The sequence below is a fragment of the Adiantum capillus-veneris genome, chromosome 6, assembly GCF_014529385.1.
Source record: "Adiantum capillus-veneris isolate H3 chromosome 6, ASM1452938v2, whole genome shotgun sequence".
NCBI lineage: Eukaryota > Viridiplantae > Streptophyta > Polypodiopsida > Polypodiales > Pteridaceae > Adiantum > Adiantum capillus-veneris.
The window spans coordinates 63,283,299-63,297,713 of record NC_140936.1 but is presented as its reverse complement, the minus strand read 5'-3'; the positions used below and the strand labels follow the sequence as shown (position 1 = coordinate 63,297,713).

The following is a 14,415-nucleotide window of genomic DNA, read 5'->3' as shown; positions in this document are numbered from 1 at the left end:
CGTTTATTACAAATCAGTTTCTCTTTGTGCAGAGAGCGCTCGAGAGGTTGTGCCCTGTGTGTGTGTTGGCATGTCGCCTTCCAGACTCTCCCCCTCCTGATGTGCCATCCAAAATAATCTAGCTTTCCGTACTCTCATAGAGAAATTTTCACCACGGTTAATCCTTTAATTTTGCCCTTTCCTTTGCTCGCTACCAAACCCTTGATTCCATTCACCCAACCTTATGAAACAAGTATATAAATAAGCGAAGGTCAATCCACCAGAAGATTTTCCTGGCATCAACACCCTAATAGAGCCAAAGGAGAGCTCGTCATCCTTGTACGTAAGTCAATACTGCACTTCAACCTGAGACTGTTGTGTTTGCTGCAAGGCAAGCATAATTTTACTGGTAAAACTGCAGGAAGGAGAGAGAGAGAGAGAGAGAGAGAGAGAGAGCTGCGTTTTCATTCTAATATTAGGGTTAGCGTTTTTACGCGTCAAAAGATCAAGGTCGCCATAGAAGCTTGATCTGATGCTCTATCACATGCAGATGGATCAGAGCCAGCAAGAAGCTGGGGCTGGCGCAGTGGTGGACGATCCAGATCAGCAGGGAGGTGGTGATGAGGCAGCCACACTGGTGGCGACGATGGAGGGTGGAAGCTGGTATTGGACGAGCATGCTCAACTTCTCGCAGAGTGGGAGCAGTAGCACGCACACGTCAGCAGGACAGCTGGCAGGCTCTCAGTTTACAGGCTCCCCGCCTTCCTCGTCCTCGGTGCATAATACGAGCATGAACCCTAGTAATAATAGTATGAGTAATAATACCAACAATAATAATCAGGTTGATCACACGGCCTTGCCTCTGGACACCATGTTGCCAGTGAACAACAACAACAACAATGATCCTGAAAACGCAGTATGGAGCCAAGACTTCTTGTAAGATCTCTCTCTCTCTCTCTCTCTCTCTCTCTCTGGATCCCAGTTCATTTATTGCGAAGGAAAAGTTCTCTTCCTCTTCTGTGTATCGTGTGTGCGTGTACACGAGTTTCTTCCGGTGCAACTAGCAGTGATCGATGCTTTCTTGTTTGGTCATTCCCTTCATGAGATGAAGAATCCGGGGATCGAGCTTGAGACCACAAGCATGACGCTCTCTTTCTCTCTCTCTCTCTCAGCTCTGGTTGAGACCACGAGCATGATGCTCTCTATTTCCCCTCCTCTGATCTCTAATCTCTCTCTCTCTCTCTCTCTCTCTCTCTCTCTCTTTCCCCCCCCCCCAACGCGGTCTACATGACTAGCTGGCTATCACACATGACACTGATGGCAGCTAATTAGAGCTGATCAGCAGTTGGTGTGCTTGAGCCTATCTAAGGCTGCAGATGTGGTGCCGATGATGCAGAGCAAGCATGCAAGGTTTCCATACATACTGTATAAAGTTTCTCTTATGCTGTGTAGCAGTGCTGCAAAAAATCACGTCATTTTTTCTTCAACGTAAGACGTACTGACTGTTTAGAGACAACTAAACTTTTAATTAGACCTGAAAAGCTATATTGGGCTGGAAGGAGCTTGCGATAGGCGCTGCCCAGTACAAGCACGAGATAAGAATAGATAAAATTATGGTAGGATGCAGTGTACAATGACTAAAGCATGTTGGTCACTGCAAAAAGCGGGGAATGTTGTGAAAGGTACCAGGCTCGCTTAATATATTTGACTAATTTACAGAGAAGACTACTTTGTTTGAGGAAAAGCTATGTAACCTTTTGCAGAGGCAGCTGGTGGTAAGGAGGGCGTAAACGAGAGAGGCAGCTAGGGATCTTGGCTTATTTTGACTTCATTTTGTGTGTTGTGCAGAAGTGGGCCTATCGGGGAAAGTAAGGCAAGCATGCACGCATGTGGTGATGATGGCCTGCAAGAGCTCCTCTATCCGAGAACCGTGCGAGAGCTTCTCCTCGACCCGTCACCCTCATGGGACCTCCTGCAACAAGCTGCCATTAGCAAGACCTTCGGTTTCCCACTCGGCTCCGACGATCAACTGGCACCTGCCCAGCTCCATGGACTGCTCAACCCGGACATCAAGCCCACCCATTTGCAAGCCCTACTTTACTCTCATGTAATGTATATTCTATCTCTGCTCTTTTTCTGTACCTTTTGATTCTGTTTTAGACGCAACAAATGCTGTGATTATCTTATTAAAGAATTTACACCTCCTATACAATTATCGATTTATGGACTATACAATAACCTATCATTTTAACGGTTTCGCTCTATTATAAGGTTTATCTTTACATTTCAACACAATTCGAGTTAGAAAGAGCTTTGACAACTTGCTCAGCAGTGCTCGAAAAAAACCATTTTCTTGGCCATGTTTTCCAAGGGCAAACTAGTCAAACAAACCTGGATTTACAACTAAAATGACAAATTTTGGATCTTCAAAACAAAGGATCAATGTATTACAATTGGGGTTTTTTATAATTATCAACTGGGAAATTTACACTATAAACCGGGATATGTGAGCATTGTTGCTCAAGTTGTGTGGTATTAGCCTTGAGTATGTCTCCTATACTGTCTTTACATGAAGATTGTTCAGATAGACTCTAAACACCTTGCCTTCCTATTGGTAAACTAGCTTTTTCGTCTGGAATGAGTCTACTAATTTGTGCACGCACGCGGTAGCTGGGAAAATGATCTAATTTCAGATCATGCCAATGGTATTTTAACATCATAGGTATTGGCAAGAGAACTCTTTCTCCTCCATGTATTTTAACATCATAGGTATTGGCAAGAGAACTCTTTACCCTCTCATGTGTTGATGTACGGCCTGTGATCGACTTACAGATCCCTTTGTCAAATGGAAAATTTGTATTATATCCATGCCAAAGCCTTTGTCAAGTTCATGAAAGAAGTTTGATGGGTACACTTTTAAGAAATCTTAATTAGATATCACATGCGATCAAATGTAGTAAAAACTCCCTCTTAATTACACACAAATTGATCATGAATAAAATCATCCCTCTTTCTTCATAAACTTATATCGTTTCTTCAAAATAGGATAAAAATCCCCTCTTGTAGACGTAAACTTGTAACTCTCAAGAGTTATTATGTACCTCAAGGTGAGCGCATGTGACACCCCTATATATTTATATGTGCATCCCTTGAAGAAATCTCTCTTAATAGAATCCCTTCTATCCAGGATATGTAATCATTAGGATGTCAGCCTACGATGTTCACTTTACCTCTATACAAGAGGAGCTCATTGTGTGTTACGATGTAGAAGAAGAAGAATAGAGTAATCAAGCAAGTGTTTGAGTTGCTGTTTAATCTTGTATTTACTTTCATAGTGCTTCGTTAACCATGAATGCATGGTAATCTAACTAGTCTCCGATAATCCCAATTACTAGTATCAAAGCTTGAGCTAAGGCACAAACCCTAACCCTAAGTAGAACCCTAATTATCCATTAGCATGGCATTAAACATCAAAAGTAGAAGCTTTTACTAGTTTTTCTTTAGGTTGACAATAGATTTCATAATAATTAAACCCATACCTACTTCAAGTCACCTTTCAACTCCTACATCTTAGGTGAAAAATGAGATACCTACAAATTCTCACTACTTTCTTCACCTTCTCTAGGCCAAATCAGGCTTTAGTAAACACCTCAAGTTGCATACTCGTGTACTACCAATTTCTTCAATCAATAGTTTTCTTGCATAGAATTTAACAATTTGCTGAGAACTATGTGTTGTGACCAAGCCCGAGAGAGACCATTGGAGCTTTTTATAAGGAGGATTCCTAAGTGAATACTCTCTTCATTTTTAATCAAAATAGTCAAATAACTCTCCAACTAGGAGTACTAAAGTGTAGTAGAGGTCCATATTCAAATTCTGTTGGTCTTGGCCCCTTTGTAGATGCAAGCAAGTGATATGCATAAGTCCCAACTTTTTAATATATTAAATATAATTACTCCAATCATGGATTATATGCTTAGTTTTAGCCCTATACATATGAAGAATTAGATACCATTCCGATCCAAGTATTGGCAATGGGCCCTTCCCTAATCTTGTTGAAGACTATCTCGGGGATTAGTACCTTGCAGGTTTGTGGACCATAGGAATCGTAAATGACTAAAGCTAGTGGAGCACTAGAGCTAAAACCAAGGATCTATCAAATCACAAGATACAAGCCCTTGCCATTAAAGAGAAATAGAAAGAATCCAAATAAAAAGGCACTAAGCTCCATGTGGTAGAAGATCTAGAAGAAGATCATATCCTAGACAATTGGCAAATTGTTGTATATATTTTGTGTTGTATAGTTCCTTAATGTTGTTGTTCTTTCTTGCGCTACTATTAGTGCAAGAGGTAATTACTTTGGGGTTCATTTTTTCCTATTAAACACGGGTTTCAACCCTTTGTCGTTGTCAAGGTAGCAATATTGTAGAGAATAGCCTTTTTCACATGTTTGCTAGTCCATGTGTTTGATGGCCCTAAGTACTTAAAGGGAGGCATATTATTGTAGCTTGTCGCTCATTGTTATCATTAACATAGCAGTGTTGCTTAGATAGCCTTGTTGTAATGGATAGTCCATATGTTTGCTTAATTTGTTTGAGAGAAGACCGTTTGTTATAGTCCTATGGGAGATATTTAGTCTTTGTCAATGACATGTCAACTCAAGGGCCGTTGTCATCATGTTATCGTGTCTCGTTGTTCATCATAAAGAGCTCTAGGGGAAGATTGTAATTGGGGAAAAAAACCCTTTGTTCTTCCATGTGTACCCTGTGATGTGCCTTGTATGTATCTATGGATTGTGGATATATATCTTTGCCACATGAAAAATTCATAGTGTATCTAGCCTAAAGCCACTTGTTGACGTGATGGAAAAGTCTTTGAAATCCCTTCTCAATCACCTCATATATTCGGTGTTAGATTCCTAATTAAGAGTATAATATAGTCATTTATATTATAAGGCTCTCTTTGACTCTATATAATTCGAAAACCTTATTTATGTATGTTTTGATCTAGAAAAATAGGAATCTATTATTAATCAAGCACAATGTTTTAGTTTTTGTGTTAGATCATGTGTCTCATTCTACTCCATCAAACATGAATCTACTCAAGCTTATCCCCCGTAACACATGTGGTAGAGAGAATTCAAAGTTCTCTCCACACACACACACACACACACACACACACACACACACATATATATATATATATATATATATATATATATATATATATATATATATATATATATATATATATATATATATATATATATATATATATATATATATATATATATAGATAGAGAGAGAGAGAGAGAGAGAGAGAGAGAGAGATTTATAATTAATATCCTCACAGTCAACCTATAAGAAAAAGCATGTTTATCATTGTTATACATTCCACTTCATGATGCCAATAGTTGCATATAAAAGAAAAAACAATAGGTTCACCTAGATATTGTTTATAATGTATCATCCATTGCATCTTCCTTAGTTGATTGGAAATCTTCAATCTCTACTCCCACTCGTCAGTAGATAGACCATTTGCCTTCATGTGCTTTAGCAAGGTCTTATTCTAGTTCTTTAGTCATACCGCTGTAAGCTCATGAAGCATCCTAGACCATATCTTCCTCCCTTGTAATATTCTTGTTTGCTTCATCACCTTGGCCTTGCCATGTAATTTTTCCCAATGCAGAAGTGTACATTGACATTTGGTGTTGACAACAAGATTTTTGGATGAAAGTTATGCCTCTGTTCACTTTATTTTTGGAATCTCAATATTTGGTATGTATAATTCTCTCTCTCTCTCTCTCTCTCTCTCTCTCTCTCTCTCTCTCTCAATAGCATCCTACCTTGTGCCATGCATTCTTCAGGTAAGCCTCCCACTTGAATGATATTTGTCTTGTCTTTTGAATTTATTTTTTCCCTTTGATTTTTTTGAATGACTACTTGTTGCATTGCCAACTCCACTGTGTTTTCCTACGCTTTTTCCAAGGAGGCCACCTCCATGTACAAAGGCTTGCTTGCCACCATGAGCACATAGAGTATGAGTTGCAAGCTTTTAAGACTCTAGGTACAACCCACAAATACCTTGCACCTTCAGAATACATAGCCGTAAACAAATTCAAAAGATTCTCTGAAAGGAGGAGGTATACAAGCATTACAACACCTAGGTAGATAAACTTATTTAAATATAAGCACGCATGATAAGCAACTAAAGGCTAAGAATTGTTGTGTTCTTCTACAACTTTTTGATGTTTCACCGGTCCGAAATGAGCTTCTTGAAGCAATTTTTTCATTTCCTTGAGTTCTTGTTTAAGTCTTACTTCTCTTGCTGCATGTAAGTATTGGAGTAGACTATAGAGTTATTTATCCCATGCCAAGGGCCCAGGGTGTGCACCTAGTAGGTATGTAAATGTATCATGTGCCCTCATTAGAACTGTATATTATAACTCATATCAATTCCAAATTACTCTTACAAGATGGCTTTAATTCAATTTTCAAAAAAAGTTACAAGTTTGTACAAACCCCCCCCCCCCCCCAAGAGCCCCATCAAAAATTTCAACAAATGTGACCTATATCAACACTTGAAAATCTTTTCAAGCTACTAGCCATTGGGCTATGACTAAGGGTAGGGGATGTCTGTTGAGTTCTCTTTGTCCCTCAGTGTGAGACAATAGTTGCCAAGGACAAGAAGCTATCATGGCCAAAGGTAGGGAGGGATTCAAATGAAGAAGTTTTGAGGGATGTCGGCCGGATGAGAATTCTTGGCTTTTGTTTTTGTCACAGATGAGACAAGCAAGAGAGGATACTATCAAAAAAACTTCGTGACTTTTAGTTTCAATGACTTGAAGTACATCTAAGGAACAAACCCTTTGATGCTCTATGAGTAGGGCTTATTTTAGCAAATCTGATGTGTGTGTCTTGTACCATAGTATTCATCTCTAGCAATCCCAAAGTATTTAAGGTTTTAACCATTCTGTGTAACCATTAGGATGGTCAAAAACACTTTCATAAGGTTTTTTTTGAACAAAATGTATTTGTCTTGCCAACAAAGGTAAAACCAACAATTTAAAGAAGAAGACAGCTATACTATCCCTTTCAAGCTAGTACACAAGAAGATTTAGAAATTTTCTCATGTAGGAAAACAGAGTCTTTTTCAGTGTTTTTCATACAATGCATAACGTCATGAGCTTCTGCTCGAGAGGCACCACATACCTAGCTAGGTATGATTGGGGGCAGGGGACTTTCTATTTGCCAAGGGCCCAGGGTGTGCACCTAGTAGGTATGAATAGAAAGTCCTTTTGTTAGGCGGTCCCCTGCCCCCAATCATACCTAGCTAGGTATGCGGTGCCTCCCTCACAGAAGCTCATGACTTTGAGGCAAGTCACAATGTGGGAATTATTGTGAGAATTTGTCCAAAACTTCTTGTGGTGCAGGTCATAGACTAAAGTTTTTATGATATGTTCTTTTGAAGGAAACAATGAAACTAGTAAAGTCTCTTAAGACCTTGGCCACGGTCATGTAATAAGCAAGCTTTGCGCAAGGGAAAATTAGTCCCCAACTAGCCGGGCTCCTATCCTACAAGTCAATTTTTAGAATAAAGATCCTCTCAGACAAGCAAGCAGTTCTTAGACCGCAACGCAAAGAAGAGTATGATCATGTGAGCAAGTTGTAAGGGCGTGTGAATGCTGTCCTGTGGCCAGAAGCTATATTGTACATGTTTTCTAAGGTTGTTTTCTGCCTAACAAAAGGACTTTCTATTTGCCTTTTGTGGTTGTCCAGGATGACCGCCTCAGTAGCAGCACGGCCAGCAGCACGCTGTCTGACAACGCAGAACCCCATTGGCCCGCCACCCAAGCTGGCACAGAGCCGGCACAAGGCCGCACATGCCCCATGCACGTGCCGCACACCACCCTCCTCCAACACCAATTTGACCACACACGTGTGAAGCAAGAGTACCCCCAGCTGAGCTGCAGCACTGCTACCTGCACGTCGTCCTTTGCCAAGCCCTCCAGTACTATCAATCCCTTTCTGCTTCAGCACCACCAGCAGCAGCACAGCCTCCGCCTCATCAACCCTAATCACGACCCTGCCACCCTGCTTAATGAGGCTGCGGCTATAGCGAATATGCAACAAAATGCAGATGTCAAGCCCAGCTGCAGCAGCAGGCAACTCCACTCTTGGCCCAATTCTCCTGCTGCTGCTGCAGCTGCAATCCAGCTGTGCAGGTCATCTTCCTCATTCGAGCTTGGCGGCTTGGCCTCCTCTGCAGCAGGCGGCGACCCCCATCAGCTTCTGCTCCACTCTATGAAGCCGCAGCATCATGCTCACGGCCACCAGCTTGATAATGCCGGAGTTGGCTTTCCTGCTAGCCCTAGCCTGACAAATTTGATAAGCCAAGATGCTGCCTTCTTCCAACCTGACCATCATCAGCTTATGCAACAAGCTGCTGCTTTGCAGGCGCATCATCACCATGCAGGTGGTAGCGTGCTCAATACTCCACCTCTTCAGTATCTCAACCAACAAGCTGCTGGCCTTAAGTCGAAGGCGCGGGCTCATTTGGAGGTTAGTAATTGGTTTAAATTCTTAGCTATCAGCAAAATAATTTCATTCCTGAATATATGTAATGTCCTGAGACTTTGTTCCACGCAATTTCAAAGCCTTTGAATGGATGACGAGCTTACCATCCATTTCGTTGCAGTCATGACCATCTTACAGCAACAGTCTTGGAGCAAGGCATACATGTGTTGATGATATATTCATTTTTTAAACCATCAGCAGGGGGGAGCATGGGGGGGTATCAGGCACACCATAGCTCTCTTTCCAGCACTCCTTCTTAATCACTTCCTTCGGAAGTGAACAATAGGGACTTTGATATAACTTTTTGGTTTTCTTTCTAATATAATTTCTCAGGGCTCTTATGGTAAAGAAAAACAAAAGGAAGCAGGCAGCACATATGCATGTATTTACAACCGTACGTTGCAATACATTACTCCTACAAGCTATATATACACAAGAAGTTCTCGTCGGCTTCCCTTTTGGGAAGGAGATCCTCTTTCCCGGGTTTTTTCTATGGTGCTCAACATCATAAGCTTCTGCAGGCTCTGCACCCCACACCTAGCTAGGTGCGGTTGGGGGCAGGGCCCTACCCCCAACCACACCTAGCTAGGTGTGCGGTTCTCGTCTGCAGAACCTCATGATGTTGTCATAATTCACAATGTGGGAGTAATTGTGGGAAGCTATCGAAAGCTTCCTGTGCTAGGACCCTCTCGTGGAAGTTACTTCCTCATTGGGAAATTAAAGTGCACCCATAGACGTGATCCTAGAAGTTGAATACGATAGGATTTGATGCCCATGTACCCTAATTCTCAAGGCATTTCCATGAGCTTGGCATTAGAAGGGTTGGCTTAAAAAAACTCTATAGGCAGGGGAATAAAATAGGATGTCTCTCAATGGAAGGAGAGTACTTAAGAAGCTCCTCTAATTTAAGAAATAGGGACATGTTGAAACATTGAAAACGAGAAAATAGTATGTAAATTCGGAGTCGCTTGTATACTTTATGTATTTCTTAGACACTTGGAGAATGTTTTGATTAAGGCATGGAAATTTAAGTAAAAGTTCTACCTATTATGTTTACCAAACACTCTTTCTTTTGATATTCTTCACCAAATATATCACTAAGTTACAAAAATCAATATAAATTTTGTGATATTTTTTCATTAGAAGACCGGCAATACAAAACTATACCCTACTACTTGTGGACTGTTTTTTGGAAGAATAGCTAGGGAGCCCTTCAAATCCTAAGGCTGCCTACCTTGGAGTTCCATCACAAAGGCTCAACCAATTGAGCAATGCTCTTTGGGTAAACGATCGATGGATGTTTAGGTGGAGTATTGTAGCAAACTAGATCACTGAAGGCATTATCATCACTTTCAATTACACCCAAACATTCATCCTTACATATGGAACAATGCCTTGTAAAAGATATTGCCTCTCCTCATTATAATCCTTCTTCCTTGCACTCATGTTATACTGCAATATGATAACTCTTAGGGAAGTCCCTGAGGAGAGCATTAACATAGGATGTTTAGATTGGAAGGTCCTTCAGCAAAGAAGATAGCCCTAATGATTGAAAGCATTGGCCTATACCACATGAAAGGGTGGAAAAGTGACATGATTGACTACTTGTAAACAAAGGTAAATTAATCGAACAATATTCAAAAACATTACTTCATCCCTCAAGACGTCCACTCCATGTAAAACTACTTGAGAGTGCTAACATACACATGAAGATTGTGGGTAGCTTGATCTACTTGACTATGTCACATCTAGACTTGAGTTACACAATTGGATAGATGAGTTAATTTATACAATCTCAGATCAAGAGTTAGCCACACTTGGATGCAATGAGGTGCACATTGCACTATGTGAGTGCTAGTATATCAAGTGCATTCAAGGAGTATTATTAGAATCCCATATTTGTGAGTTTTGCATAAACATGAACACCCTTTTCTAAAATATATAAGTTTATGTTGAATTTCCTTAATTGATAACTCTCTTTAAATAAAATTAGTAATTTTGTACTTAAAATATCATTTTGTTGTACCCACATGATCAATCCATAAATCATAGGTGACCTTCCTACTCAACTCTAGCTTGTGAAAATGGTGACATACGAACTCGGAGCAAGACGAACCCCCCCCCCCCCCCCCCCCCCCCCCCCAACCCCAAAATTTAAAATGCAAAGCTATGCTTCCTCCTAATTTGCAACGGTATGTGTTTGTGTTTCATTGAATGAGGACTCTCTATTCACAATATTATCTCTATTCACAGTATTAGTGGGCCTATGGAGAAACAAAAGATGAAAATTTTTTCCATTTCAAAAAAGGATATATATTCTTTACCTTTCTAATTGTACTTTATATTTAGTTTTGTAAGAGAACACTTCAAATGAACCATTTATCACCCTTTGAAAGTAAAATTAGGAGATACCAACATGGTTGTCCCAAAGTGGTCGAGTGTGTACAATGCATAAAGGTTTAGGCTCTAAACCAACAATATCCAAGTGAGGTACCCTTTGCAAACAGGGGTTGACCAGAGAAGGTGAAGCGGAACTTAGGCTCAAAGATGTGAGTGCATGTGTGTGTGTGTGTGTGTGTGTGTGTGTGTGTGTGTGTGTGTGTGTGTGTGAGAGAGAGAGAGAGAGAGAGAGAGAGAGAGAGCGAGAGAGAGAGAGAGAGAGAGAGAGAGAGAGAGAGAGAGAGCACAAACACAAGATATGGTGAAGAGGGGGCAGTCAGTCCCCCATGACTACCATGAGCAAAAGATCCAATACACAATAACCAGATGATGGAAGTGGGTTTCCCCTAGCCCCATAAATAGGTGCCCAAGGGGAGGTGGGCAATGCCAAATAAAATCCCCCACGACCCAACAAGAAAAGAAACATATATGAGGGTGCCCAACCCCAAACTCGGGTGGCTCGCGACCAGGTACAACCTAGACTATGGGTGGCCATACCGAAGACATACTAGCCGTATCTGTATGCCCTAGACGTGTGAAGCAACAAAGTGGTATAAGTCTAACACTCCCTCTCAACACCTGATGCTGAACAAACCACATGAAGCCGAAGATGTGAGGCAAATGATGAAGATGTCTGTGATGTCCACTGAAGGACAATACGCTGATGAAATCCGCGAGTGTAGCAGCAGTCTAGGGTGTCCCAACCTCCGAGAGATCTCCATGGTAAAGTGCCCTCATGAGCAATGTAGCAAACTGTTGTACTCCGTCGATACTTGGTGAAGGTACTATGTGAAGGTCCCGAAATGAGTGTGCAAACAACTCCTTGTTGTAAAAAAAGTGCCAATAGACTTGCAAGTGTCGTGCCCAATAGGATCTGTGGTATATGTAGTCAAACCGTCTAGAGAAAATGGGGAAGCCCAGGAACCATCATCAGTATGCACAGAAGCCTATGAATGCATGAACCTGTAACCCAGTGTGGCCAGGTGGCTAGGCTATGTAAAACTCTAGGAAGGCCATATGTAGCAATATGCACCGTAAACATCCTTCAAGTCAAGGAAAGCCAGACTTAACAATCTACACTGTAGAAGCTATCATAAGCTGCAACAGTCACCGGTAGACCACACAGACCACCACCGGATGGTGTCCTGTCTGTAGGTAGGGTAGTCCAAGATGAGGGGAAAGCCAAACTCAATAGTGTGCACTGTGAAGGGCCTTTGAGAAGAGATGTGGTCAAACCAAGCTGTCTATACCATAATCATCCTATAGAAGTAGGAAAGCCAAACTGAGCAATTTGCACTATGAAGATCCTCTGAGAAGAGGAAAGGCCATACCAATCTATCTACACCATCTTGCCTATATCTCCTACCTCCTATCCTCCGGTGTTAAGGAAAACAAAATCCGTGCCAACTACGCCACCAAACTGCAACTCGTTGTGGCTCTCAATGTGATTAAGCTAGGAGTGGCCTACTGCCCAGGTCGGGAGATAAGTCTTATATAAGGTTACCAAGGGTGAGTGTAAGCAAATCTAAAGGTATCAATCCAAATGATCAGGAGTGTAGAAGAGCAATTGCACTACCATCCAAGCCAAGCTATGGGTGACTGCCACTGACTCTGGATGTAGTCGCTTTATAATGCCTGATCCCTAGCATCTCGCGGGTAAACTCTCCAAGAGAGTCCAAAGAACTGAAGTCCCACTCCAGTCTGTAGATCCAAGCAATGAACTTATTTAAGAAGAGATCAAATATCCTCTCGCTAAAGTCCATGTATATGCTCATGTGTAAGCAAGTGATCTGACGTGTCGAGGTCAAGTGGTAAGTGTCTATCCACCCAAGATGGTGGTGTCTTCTCTGGGAATGTCATGATCCCATATGCCATGAGCATGGCCATATCTCATGTGAACTCCTCTGGTGAGTGCATAGGTGTGTCCATAGAAAACCACTAGTCACCACTCCCTCTGGAGTGTGCAACCACCGAATGATGGATGGAATGAATGGATCTCCTAAGGATCGTACGCCCGTAGATAATCAAGCCGATATCAAAGATATTGTGAACTGCAGCAGTCACTAAGAGACTACATGGACCACCAACAGATGGTGTCTTGGCAGGAGGTAACTTCATCCTCTATGAAAAGCACAAGCCATGTGGCTGCTGTCCACCCAAAAATGCAACTACAAGGTGATGAAAACACTGTTTTCCAATGATTTTCAGCGTGCTTGTATGCTCTCGGCATTGTCCGAAGTGGTGGAGAGGGTCTGGAGATGGCGGTGAATCAAAGTCATTGCCCCAAATGGACTGTAAACAGAAAAAAACAGTAGGTGTATGGCTGTAAACAATGGTAGATATGAAGAGAAACAGGACCGGCGAGGTATTGGATGCCAAGCTCGGTAGGAGGGCAAGATCCATAGAGGGCCAAAACTAGCACTGCCCCCTCTCCTAAAAACGATGTTGTTGCCAAAAACGTGGATCTGATTGAAAACGCAGGTTATAGGGAGGGAGTTTTCCGCGATGAAAATGCCCAAGAAGCGTAGCACTGACAACCAAAAGCAAAAATGATGGTCCGATCTGCAAAAACGTAGGTGGAGGAAGGTCCTTCGCGATGAAAATGCACCATGTCCCATCGCGTGCCTGGCTCATGCAACAACATTGGTAGATCAGCAAAAATGCTGGATGATTCTACTGGGAGGAGTACTTGATGTTGATGTAGCGCCTTGGATTATCGAGAGACTTAAGCTGTTGATACCATGTGAGAGTGAGCGTGTGCGAAAGCGTGTGTGTGTGTGTGTGTGTGTGTGTGTGAGAGAGAGAGAGAGAGAGAGAGAGAGAGAGAGAGAGAGAGAGAGAGAAGAGAAGAGAGAGAGAAGAGACCACAAACGCAAGATATGGTGAAGAGGGGGCGATCAGCCCCCCATGGCTACTATGGGTAGAAGACCCAATACACAATAACCAGATGATGCAAGTAGGTACTCCCCTGGTCCCATAAATAGGTGCACAAGGGGAGGTAGGGCAATGCCAGATAAAACCCCCGACGACCCAACAAGAAAAGAGATATATATGGGGGCTCTCGGACAAGGTGGGCGTCCGGACCATGTATAACCTAGACTATGGGTGGCCAGCCCGGAGACATACTAGTCGTATATGTACACCCTAGACTTGTGAAGCATCATAGTGTTGTAAGTCTAACAAAAGAGAGAGTCAATATGTCTATCATCTTGGCATTTAATCTTGAGCCACTACATTAATAGTAGGCACATCTCACACATGCTTGAGTTACAATCAACCGGCTTGTATAGATGAGTATCTTTTACAGCCTTTGATTTGGAACCCCTTCACACATTGTATAGACATTTGCTAGGTACCCTTATGTAGGTTGGAAGCCCATGGAAATTGGATTGACACACATCTTTGGAGAATCATTGCAGTT

The 14,415-nt window shown here is 41.9% G+C and overlaps 1 protein-coding gene across 1 annotated transcript in view; it reads left to right on the top strand.

Annotated features, from left to right (window-relative positions):
* LOC147455613 (uncharacterized) overlaps positions 1-14,415 on the top strand; it is a 68,136-nt gene that overhangs the window by 35,505 nt on the left and 18,216 nt on the right. Inside the window, exons 2-5 of the mRNA XM_086513731.1 lie at positions 264-318; positions 530-915; positions 1,828-2,086; positions 7,758-8,540. Of these exons, the coding sequence (XP_086369857.1) occupies positions 264-318; positions 530-915; positions 1,828-2,086; positions 7,758-8,540 (1,483 nt within the window). The remainder of the gene's footprint in view (positions 1-263; positions 319-529; positions 916-1,827; positions 2,087-7,757; positions 8,541-14,415) is intronic.